Below are 12,499 nucleotides of genomic sequence, written 5' to 3'. Positions count from 1 at the left end.
TTACCAATAAAGTGAGTGTAGCTAGAAAAGAAGTTGAAAACTTGATCCCTGGGCCTAATATAAGCATTAGGAGCCCAAGACTCCCAGTAGGAGTTAAAAAAATTGTTGGAATATAGAAGGTGGTCTGGTTATACAGTGGTAATCTTCAAAGTGAGATTTTTGGAGGTATTACAAAGTTTTCTAGACCATAACTATTGGAGAATACATGTACTATGATGGAGGGCAAAATTGCTGGAAGAAAAGAACTCAAAGAAATGAGGAGCCAATGGCATAGAGTGCTTATTTGTTTGGATACCTAAATCACCAAGGATTATGAAAATATTAGTGTTAGAGAAAGTGACAAGGATCAAGGAGGGAAATTTCTTTAAGATATAAGATAATGGATACAAATCAATAAATTACTGTAATAAGGAGAGGTAACAGACGATATGGTTTCATGAAATGAGATTAAAAGCTATGGGTTTTAGGGAAAAGGAGGGAAAAATGGTCTGGAAACAGCAATGAGGAGCATGGAAGACATCTCCCCATCTCTATTCCACAGGTGTGAGACATAGGAGAAAAAACAGAGCACTTAGGAGGGCAGCAGGGGAAGAAATGTCCTCAGGGCACAGATTTCAGTTAGGTAACAAGAAAGTGAAGGGAACACTCTTACTATTCAGCTATAAGAAACAATGGTGATATAGCACCTCTTGTATTTTCCTGGATAGAGCTGGAACCCATTCTATTAAGTGAAGTATCCCAACAATGGAAAAATAAGCACCACATGTACTCAACATCAAACTGGTATTAACTGATCAACACCTAAGTGGACACATAGGAATAACTTTTATTGGGTGTCGGGCAGGTGGGAGGGAGGGGATGGGTATATACATACATAATGAGTGCGATGCGCACCAACTGGGGGATGGACACACTTGAAGCTCTGACTCGAGGGGGGAGGAGGGGCAAGGGCAATATACGTAATGTTAACATTTGTATCCCCATAATATGCTGAAAAAAATAATTAATTAATTAAAAAAGAATTTATGAGTTTTGCTGATTACTGAATATGAGTTCAGGGAGCAGAATGGACAAGTTTCAGGAGTGGGAGAGGTGAGAGGTGAAGTCAGAAGACATACGGAATTATAAAAAGTGGGGGTTTTAGTGATCACAGGTGACCTGGAAGCCCTAGGTGTCTTGTGGAGACTGATGTAGACAGCTTAAAGGACATAGTTAATGAGATTCACCTTGTGGTTCTCAAGGCTGTGAACTTGGGAAGTATCAGAATCTTGCCAGGAACAGAGTCAGGGGGTCCCTCTACTCTCCTGCCTATGACTACGTAGAGATGTCTTAATATCTGAGCAGCAGCCATTCAAAAATAGGAAATACTCTAAGCTTTCATCCCCTTCCTTGAGGGCAGTTTCTCGCTTTCCTTGAGGATTACAGATGATGAAACTAAGCCCAGAAAGTTGAAGAGATTAAGCATCAGGCCACATGGAGAGGTGGTTGTTATATAGAGCAGAGAGGGCTTCTTTTTCTTTTGAAAAAGTCTGTTAAAGTGTTTTTCTAAACAAAAGAGATTCTACCATAGGTTTATTACCTTAGAGTCATACAGATCAGGACAAAGCTTTGAAATTACCAGTAAAAAGGGTCTTGAGGAATATCAATTTAAGAATAACCTACCAAAGGTATTGAAATAGAAGGGCCAACAGTCAGATTCCAGGTCTCCAGTATGATGCCAACTGTGGCAGTGGCAAAAACAGTTGATTCCATGAAGGACCACAGTTGTGTTTACACAATAACTGTAAACCTCATTTTTTGAGTTCATGCTGTGATTGTGTAAGTCTGCCAGTGATGTGATGAGGTGTGTCTTGTGAGTCTAGTAGCACATCCTTTCAGATAGGGTCAAAGCTAGGTCATCAAACACCAGGTTTTTTAGTCTATTACACTCTGCAATTTAGTTGTATCTAGGAAATTGTGACTAATAATCACAGCTCAATTTTATTAAGCACCAGGATGTATGTTATGCACTTGATAAGCATCATCTAAATATTTCAAGGCTGGAACTGCTGTTATCCCTCATTTATCCAATGAAGAAACTGAGTCACAGAGCAATTAAGTTACTTGGATGAGGCTTCCATCTAGAGCTGGCAGAGCCATAATTCTAACCTCATTAGATTAACTGCAATGCTTTCACTCTTAATCACTATGCTATAGTGCTTTAAGCAGCAAGGCTTCACACAGATAGACAGAGATAGACAAACAGATACTTTTTAATCACATGGATAGAAATTGTGATTTGTCTTGCTTCTTATGTTCCAATTTCCTTTCCTTTTTCTTTTAACAATAATTATTTATTACAAAAAAAGAATTGGGTAGTTCTAATTTGAGTCCAGGAAATTACCAGGTACCCCAGACAAAACTGCAAGATCTACATTCTCTTACTATCTAAGGTACATTCTCTTATTAAATAGATCTCAACAATGGTGTCAGGTGTTCATGAAAGGTATAACTTACTAAATAGAGCTATAATAATGATCTGGAGACAAAGCTTTGTTGTGTAGATTTTTTAGACTATAGCCTTAAAATTAACTAAACAATTAACAAGCATTAAAAAAGTATTCATTATTTTTCATCCAAGACACTAAGAGAGAATATACTTAGATTATTCAAAAAAGAAAATCAACATTTTATACATTTTACTAATAGCTTACACAAAATAAGTTGCTGGTCACAAGCCTTCAGACATTTCTGGTCTTATTTAAAAAATGTTGCAATTATAAAAGAGTGGTTGGCTGAAAATAAAACAAAAACTTCATACACAACAAAGCAGTGATGAAACCCCTATTCTTATTTCATTAAAGATATATTTCATTTTAAGGCCGGGCGCGGTGGCTCACGCCTGTAATCCTAGCTCTCTGGGAGGCCGAGGCGGGCGGATTGCTCGAGGTCAGGAGTTCGAAACCAGCCTGAGCAAGAGCGAGACCCCGTCTCTACTATAAAATAGAAAGAAATTAATTGGCCAACTAATATATATACAAAAAAAAAATTAGCCGGGCATGGTGGCGAATGCCTGTAGTCCCAGCTACTAGGGAGGCTGAGGCAGGAGGATTGCTTGAGCCAGGAGTTTGAGGTTGCTATGAGCTAGGCTGACGCCATGGCACTCACTCTAGCCTGGGCAACAAAGCGAGACTCTGTCTCAAAAAAAAAAAAAAAAAAAAAAAAAAGATATATTTCATTTTAAAGGAAGAAAGAATAGCTACCCCATAAGCATCTGAAAATAATTTTTATTGTAATTTTTGTACTTTCAGCATATTCAACCTTCCAACTTCCCATGAAGTTATATGAGTTTTAAGAGACCTATAATATAAAACTAAATAATCTACTCAATCATTTTTTTAAAATGTGTAAACTGCATAATATTTTACTTATTTTGATGGTATCACTGCAATCTACATATCATTAGTATAAAAAAACTGTAAAAAAAATAGCACATAGTATATTACTTCACCAAATTCTTTTTTCTTTTAGCAGTAGTTTTAGCCTACTATACAGAGATAGACACACAGATACATACTGAAGTATACTCTACTTGGGTGGTTTCTCCTTTTAATTTACATTTTTTTAAATGTTTTTATTTCCAAATATTATGAGAGTACAAGTCTCTTTGATGACAGAGGATGGAGGTCTTGATAATCCTTTCTCTTTCCCCAGCCCTGGGTCTTCTTAGTGGTGTGAATTGTGTTGGCATAACCATTTTAATCTCTGAGACAGTTTGTGGTGTTTGTAAGAATCAACCACACCCTTCATGATTGAGTCAGTAAATGCTGTGAGGGCATGCAAATTGACCTTTCTGTCAGTAGGTGGCATTTGCTGGAAGATACAAGTTACAATGTTGTTTTGGAGCCCTGTGATTGACTCTAGTCCCTCGGGAGAAGCATTTGAATGCCCCAGGTGGGTTTGGCCCTGCAACTCCCAGGTGAGCCCTTACTCTCTGCCACAAGAGGCAGATGGGAGAGTGTGGCTGAGCAAGGCTGGGTCAGGTGAGCTTTCCCTCAGGCTCCACAAAAGCTGGCAAGGTAGCTGTTTCAGCAGAGATCAAAGGTCTGCTCCCAACTTCTGGGCAAAGCTGCCAGGGAGCAGCTGAAGTGGTGGATGTCTGCTGATACTTTGCTCCTTCCTGTTCTGCTCCATAAATTCTTCCCATGTTGTCTCCTGAAGGTTCTAGCACCCTTCTCTCAGATCCACACCTGATCTCTGTCTGTCTGTTCATTTTTTCTCTTTCATCTAAAACATCTCCTTCTTATTGAGACACCATGGCAGCTGGTGTCTCTGGTCAGCCATCTTGCCTCTCACCTCTTAATTTACATTCATTCATTTAGCATACATTTATTAATGCCTACTACATGCCAGGCACTGTGATAAGTATGAGGAGTCTTTCAGCTTTCACGAAGTTATGGTTCCATTAGTAAGTATTTCAGATATTGCAGCTGAACATTTTTACATGGGTAGAACCTTTAGAAAACCTCCTAACTTATCACATGAGTGACTGTCAATTCTGTTAGCTTTCTACTTATACTTTCACAATAATCTGTAGCCACTACCCGGGATTCTTTTAACAAATATTTTAGAAAAGTTTTCTATTTTTTGTTTAGCACTAAATAAACAATGGTTAAATAAACAAGCCCCTCTATGAATAGGAAGAAAGAAGACCTAAATGAACTTCAACATTCAAACTAAAACCATGAGAGTAGCTGAACCCTTCAATGAGTTAAGGAATTCCTCTGTAAGATGAAGACATGAATGATTTATCTGAGGTGGATGGTATTTGAAGACAGAGGCATTCATCAACCCTTACATGATCCTGAATAAACTCTAAATGTCACAGATTTGATAGAACTTTAACTTATGGTAAAGAGCTATAAAACGTAGCTTTTAGGGAGATAAGATTTTAAGATTATTTTCTATTAAAACTATTACACCCACCAGACCCTAGCTTTGTGTGCGTATTTGCCAGCATTTACCTCCACACATATATATTCAATTCTAGACTCAATTGAGACCTATACATTATTCTATCGACCTGCAGCCTCAAATTATTTGATCAAGCCTTAAAAGAATTTAAGTTATTGACCAACATAACAATCAAAATTTTGAAACACACTCATTGCATATCTTTAAGATTCTAACATTCTATTGACAAATTTAGGTTTGGTGAATATTGGTTGGAATAATAAAAATGTATTTTATAGAATTTAAGTTTGGAAGTGACCCCCCCCACCTTGATTCTTGACTTCCTTCTATAATTATCCAAACAAATAAAAGCTGGTAACATTGTAGTCGGATAAAATGACGTTTTATGGAAAAATGTCTTGAAAACCCAAGGGAGAGTTTGTTCTGAAAACGTTTGAAAATTTCTTCCAAAATCAATTGAAGTCCCAATCTACAAGAAGAGTTTTTCCTTAATGACAGCCTGAAGCTCAAGAACATGAGTAACAAGTTAAAAAGAAGGAAAACTCCAAATAGTTTCTTTGAATTAATAGCCCCCTAGGTCTTTGAGTAGTTCAAGTTCCAGAGAGTTTCTCAATCACACGTAAGGGACTTTAAAGAATCGTATATATTTTCTTTTGAAGAATTTTATGTATTTTTTAATACAGCAAAAACTCAATCATAGATAAAACTTAAAAATTATAAGAACTTATAATTTACTAAAACCTTTGATATTCATACACATTTTTAAAAATCCAATCTCTCAAATTCAAATAAAAGAGGCTAAGTATTAGTTCTTAGTAGTTGTTTCCAAAATCTTTTTATCTTTTGACATAGTATTTGAAATGAAATATAAAGAAAATAACTGTTCAATACTAGCTCTCTGGTTTTGCATTTTAAACAAATACAAAATAATGACCATCATTGTGCTGCTACCAACATTTATGTAGTGAAACTCACAAGGTTCTTTGTGTAATCCCACAGAAGAGGTCATGGGTCGAATGGGCCAGCCAAGGTGGACAGGTAAGATATGTAATGATTCCAACATTCTGTTTCCAAAACATAAATTTAGATCTTTAAATGATTCAATAGTCCCTGTTTTTTAATACAAATCGTCAAGACTAATGTTATAGGATTAAATACTAATCACAGAAAAAAAACCACTTGCCTCCACCTGTTGTACCCTCAACTACCTGCAGAGTAAATATTTATTACTTAATGAAGACAAAATAATACCAAATTTTGCTGGTTCTGAGGATGGATAACAAATAGGGACATTTGCTTTCCAACTGAGCCCCATCTAACAAAAATAGGAAAAATGCACACATTATATTTATCTATTTCTTTGCAGTTTTATAAGAGATTTTAAATAACACATTTTCCTAACATGATTTGGAGCCACATGAGCTTAATAGTAATATACTGCATAAAAACTTTAGAAAATGTGAATAAGCAAAAGGAAAGAAAGTAAAAATCACCCCAGTCTCATCATCCTGATATTTTAGTAATAATTGCAAACCCTTAAATGCTTCCTATAGGCCAGAAACTATTCTAATCCTCTTACATGTCTTACCCGAGTTAATCCTCACAACAAGCCTCTAGATATTTAACTGTTATAGCCATTGTATAAATGAGAAAACTGAGACATTTAGAGATTAAGTAGTATGTAGATCAGATTATCCCAGCTAGAAATGTGTGGAGCCAGGGTTTGAATGCAGGTAGTGTGACTTCAGGAACCATATTACCATTTTATACTGACTCCATTTGTCATGATTAACATTCTATACCTTTACTATGTTTAAGTGTATGTAAATGCTATGAACGTTTTAACTAATTTTTGTACTTAATATATCATGGAGATCTTTCTTTGCAAATGTACAAAAATGCACATTATGTTGGCCCCTTTACATAGAATTCTGCTGTATGGATTTAACAAACTGATGGCTTATTTACCAGTCCTCTTTTGCTAGATATTTTAGTTACTTCCACTTCTTTGTTATTTATAAAGCAGGATGAAAATATTTGAACCTATTTGTGCACCTGTCCAATTATTTTTTTGTTCCTATAAATGTCTAGGATGAAATTGCCAGTTCAAAAGTTATATAAATATTATATAAATTTTAGGATTTTAAAACATTTTTCACACTCAAAAACCAGGGTCTCTCAGGGAGGAGACTGTGACTGTCCTGTTCAGAGCTTTACACTTGGCACACAGTAGAAACTCAATAAATAGTAAATAAATGACTAACTATACGATCTATTAGTTTAACTGTCCTTTTTGTGGTCATACCCATGGAGTTAGCCAAAGGACTGAGGTATCTCTAAAATTATGTCAAGAGAAAATACAAGAGATTTGTATATACAGGTAGTTTTATAAAATTCCTTTTGAAATTCTAGAATTTATTTATATACCACCAAGAATGGGGCCAAGAATCATTGATCAGATGTAGTTTGCTCTGCTTTCTAATATCTAGTGCATAGATAAGTATTATTTAATGTCCAAATCAGAACTAATTGCATTTTTTCAATGATTTCCTACTAACGAAAGATTCTAATAGAAGTAGACGATTCATCCACTTAAGCAATATTTTACAAACATTAAGGTAAAACGGGCCGGGCGTGGTGGCTCACGTCTGTAATCCTAGCTCTCTGGGAGGCCGAGGTGGGCGGATTGCTTGAGGTCAGGAGTTCAAAACCACCCTGAGCAAGAGCAAGACCCCGTCTCTACTATAAATAGAAAGAAACTAATTGGTCAACTAATGTATATAGAAAAAATTAGCCGGGCATGGTGGCACATGCCTGTAGTCCCAGCTATTCGGGAGGCTGAGGCAGGAGGATTGCTTGAGCCCAGGAGTTTGAGCTGTGAGCTAGGCTGACGCCACGGCACTTACTTTAGCCTGGGCAACAAAGTGAGACTCTGTCTCAAAAAAAAGGTAAAATGACAGTTGTTTCAACACAATGGGAAATTCCATGAAGGATTCTATCATTATTTTATAATTTCCTCATTCTGTTATTAACTTGATCAGAATAACCTCAACACAAATTGTCATGTGACATACAAAAAAACTCTCACTGATCACAAAACTAGGGGAAAAGTACCTGCTCACTTTTCTGAATTATATTATAATGCATTTACAGAAATGAATTTGCCATACTTCCAAATGCACCAATATTATTGGCTAAAAAATTAGCGCTACTAAATAATAAATAAAATTTTTGATGGTAAATTAACATTTAGAATGTTCACATTTATCATTATTGTCATAAAAGAATATTTTAATGTATAGTTTTGAATTTAGAATTCAAATGTACATTGAAGAATTTCACCTTCTTAAATTTGAAAATGTAGAAGTATTCAGTTTTGTTTTCCCTCCACAGGTCAAAAATGGACAAGTTTGAAAAAAAGAAGAAATCATACATTTTTAAGACTCTATCATATTTCTTCAAGTTTTGTCCAACGAAATTTCTTTTGCTGGGTCAATATTTTTATGGTCTACCTTAAAATATTGTATCATCTTAACAATTAGTATTTTTCAAGGCACCATCAGAGGAATTGTAAGTAGTTTATATACAATTTCCCTTACAGGGGTCTATTTAACTTAAGAGACCTTTCCAGAGTCTCATAAAGAACTGGATAATTCATACTAATTGGTCCTAGTGCCTATCCCTGCATTGTAAACAATCCCCTATTTTCTGACTGATTCTCTTATCCTTTCTGTTGCTTCTCCTCTAACTGCTAAGCTTCTTTATCTTCATTATGTGGCGAACTGGATTTCAATAAAAATTTCAGTCTAATGACATTTTATTTGTCTAGTTAAAGCACAGGTTTTTGAAAACCCTGAGTCACCATGTCCCCAAACTCACATTCGTCTTTCCTTCTGCATTCCCATCACACTTCTAACATTAATGAAATAAGCTAACTGCTAAGATAGGAAACAAGTTACCACCATAAGCTAGCTATAAATAAAGACAAGGCTGCCCAGGTGCACTGAAGTTCAGGCTTTATATGCCCTGGGCTGTCATTGGAAGTACATGCACTTGCTCTTAATTTCAAAGGGTGTTGATCTTCCTCATTAAGCTGAACATGTTTTCATTAAAAATGGGATGTTAGGGTGTCAAGAGACCTTTATCTTCCACCAGTTGCCTAAGAAACAATTTTATTTGGGAAATATTCTACTCTTTTGAGAAATACATCACAGTGAAAAATATTATACCTGATCAGATTTTTAATGAGTGCATCACTTGTCCCTAAGTCATTACTATTCTTCCTTGGCTTACTATCTTCATCGAAATATACTGAAAATAGTTTTCATAGTACAGTTAACTTTTCTAGTTATTAAAAGCTTACTGGAAATTCTAAACTGTTTGGCTAAATTTCTACATTAATGACTGTCTGAAGAGCTTCCACTCTGCTAGACCAAACTGAACCCTGGGTTAAAATGGGTAAAGGCAGAAAGGCAAATTTTAAAACTAGTAAATTCCCAATATGATCATTTCTTTTTCTTTGTAACTATCTTCCCTTATTATAGATAAAATCAAACCTTAAGGATTAAGGCTGTACACATATACCACTCTTTCAAATTTGAGTATTGTATACACTTAAGCCAAGAAAGTGGTTACTCTGAGCATCGATATTCTAGTGTTAAGCACGGTTCAAAGCATGAATGTTGGAAGACCCACAACCTTTCTTTATAGCGATGGTAGAATTTTCTCAAATTTCTATTATTTATAGTTGTGCCAATTACCACATATTTCTGACCATGTTATAATATTAATGAATTAAAGTAAAACAAGCCACTAATACATTTTAAGAGAGCAGTATTTACATTCTATAAGTATAAATGTTCTTATAAAATATGTGCTTAAGGACTGTTAGAGGTTCTATCTGTAGCTTTAGGGCCAAAAATTGTGTACACAATTTTAAAGTTATCTTAAAGATGGTGATGCTATTTCGTGCAATAATTCAGAAAAGGAACTGACCCACCTCCAAACACTTTTGGAAAGCAGAAGCAATGCTCAAAATTCCTGCATTCAAACTATGTTCTGTAGAATCAGCCTCACCCTCTGTTAGAAAAAGACTAACCTTTAATCATTAGATTTTAAAAGGAAATTATAACTTATCCTGCTCCATAATTGCTGCAGATGAGTTATTAAAATTCTACACTTATGTAATATTTTCATAAAATATGGCATTTTTCTCAAGAAAGCCACAAATTGGATTTGAGCTTACGCACTGTAAAACCCAGATGGTTTGCTTAACTACTCAGACATCCTCCAGTTCAAAAGTTAATTGAATTGAAAACTAAAATTTTGATAATTGATATGCTTTAAGGGACTCAAGCAGAAGGATAAATTAGCCTCATGTATGGGGCATTAATAGACCTGAAAAACCACAACAATTGGTCAGAAAATACTGGCAAAGTAGAAGAAAATATATATTTACTATAGGTTAGCTAATTACATATTACCTGAACTCCCCAGGCTGGTATTGCTTTTCTTTCTCCATATTTTTACTCACAGATTCAATATTAGTCATTATTTTACTCAATTTTACTTGTTCTGGAATTAAAAAAAAAAAGGTTTAATTGTATACTACTATTGGTTTTCAAGTTCTAAATGCATTTTTAGAATTAAATTACAAATCAGATTTTTTTCTAATAACAAGAGGTATAATATTCTTTTTAAAAAATTGCTAACACAGAGATACTTTAAAAAACACATTTGAATGGTTTTTTTCACCCCATGCTACTCAGCTGTTTTGCAATTACTAAAATATAGGACTGAAGAGTATAGTGTAAATGAACTCATTATATCAGAAAGGAGACAGCTCCCAGAGAAGTGGCTGCAACAGCATAGCACATACCAAATGAATACAAACATCCTCATTTATATATATCAGCATTATTATTATCATTACAAAGCTTAGTTTCTATAGGAGGGAGTGCTATTTTAAAATAATTTGGCAAATCATTAATTAATATAAATAGGAACACTCTAGTGCTTCAGAAATCTCATCATTTGATAGAAAGACTGAAGTCCAGAAAAGGCAAAGGTCTCATTTTTTTAAAAGTCTGGCTCTTAGAGTCTAAAGAGAAATTTACATAAATATTTTTTAAATATCCATTACTTTCTATTGTGTACAGATAATGGGGCTAACAATCTATAGTTTGAAATATTATAACAAAAAATATTGTCAGGTATCTATTGAGTACCTTCTAGCTACTAGCTCAGGTTCATTAAAAGATACAGCAAACACATGAGACAAAATCCTCTGTTTTAGACAAATTACAAACTAGTTAGGATCTCAATACCAACAAATAGAAGGGCATACTAGATTGCATTATTTAATGTAGATTTAATATGTATAACAAAGAATATAAACTTTTTGGAGAAATGGAAAACAGAATATTAATATTTATTGACCAGTCAGCCTTCTGTATCCATGAGTTCTACATCCACAGGTTCAACCAACCACAGACTAAAAATATTTCAAAAAATAAAAATAAAAAATAATACGACAATAAAAATTAACACAAATTTTTAAAATAATATAATGTAAAAACTACCTAGCATTACATAGCATTAGGTATTTTAAGTAATCTAGAGAGATGATTTAAAGCATACAGGAGGATGTGCATAGGTTATATGCAAATACTGTATCATTTTATATAAGGGACTTGAATATCTCTAGATTTTGGCATGGACGAGGGGTCTGGGAACCAATCCCCTGAAAACACCAATGAAAGACTGTATTTATAATATACCAGGAGTATTTGTTAGGATTCCCTGTGAATTATTTCACATAACCCTTAGTAAAGTACTGCCAAGTATTCTCTTTCACATGTAAGGAGAAGCAGCTTTCCCAAGATCCTGTAACTTGGAAGGTTCAGAGCCAGGATTTGTCCCTCTTTATCACTCTTCTCTACCACCCCTGGAAACTCTCATCAGTGAAAAGGGGTAAATTTCTGCCTTACTTACTTCAGAGGCTGACTATAAAGCTCAAAAGACATGCTCTATATAAAGATACATGGTAAGGTGAGTGATGTATTAAAGTGAAGAGGTAGAGAATTCAAGAGAAAGAATTTTTGAGTCTTAAAAATAGAAACAATTAAAAATATTTGCCATGTGCCAAGTGTGCTAATTGCTATATATGGATTCCCATATTTTATTCTCATAGCCGTCACATAAATTAGGTACTATATTATTATCCCCATTTTATAGATGAGGAAACAGAAGCAGAGAAGTAGTGATTAACTTGCCCAGGGTTATATAACTAACAGTAGGTAGAGCCAATATTCAAACCCAGGCAGGCCGGCCCTGGAACCTGCATTCTTAATCATTGTGATACTCAATATGCATATGTGTTCATTTATTTGTAGCTTATCTACTTGTGATAACTGCTACGCTAACTCCTAGAGAAAGAGGACATAGATTATAATGATTAATAAAGCAAGACTGCCACCCTGAATAGACAGCATAACTAACAGTGAAAATTACTGCACAAAAATGAAGGAGGAAAAGGCTGGGGGGG

At 34.8% G+C, this 12,499-nt stretch overlaps 1 protein-coding gene across 3 annotated transcripts in view; it reads right to left on the bottom strand.

Annotated features, from left to right (window-relative positions):
• IQCM (IQ motif containing M) overlaps positions 1–12,499 on the bottom strand; it is a 363,621-nt gene that overhangs the window by 243,282 nt on the left and 107,840 nt on the right. For all 3 annotated transcript variants that reach the window (XM_076010594.1, XM_012783746.2, XM_076010595.1), the window contains 2 exons: positions 10,437–10,527; positions 5,929–6,017 (listed from right to left, as the gene is read on the bottom strand). In XM_076010594.1, coding sequence (XP_075866709.1) covers positions 5,929–6,017; positions 10,437–10,527 — 180 coding nt within the window. The remainder of the gene's footprint in view (positions 1–5,928; positions 6,018–10,436; positions 10,528–12,499) is intronic.

Source organism: Microcebus murinus, chromosome 15 (assembly GCF_040939455.1).
Source record: "Microcebus murinus isolate Inina chromosome 15, M.murinus_Inina_mat1.0, whole genome shotgun sequence".
Classification (NCBI taxonomy): Eukaryota; Metazoa; Chordata; class Mammalia; order Primates; family Cheirogaleidae; genus Microcebus; species Microcebus murinus.
The sequence above is the reverse complement of the archived record's forward strand: the minus strand, read 5'-3'. Positions and strand labels throughout refer to the sequence as shown.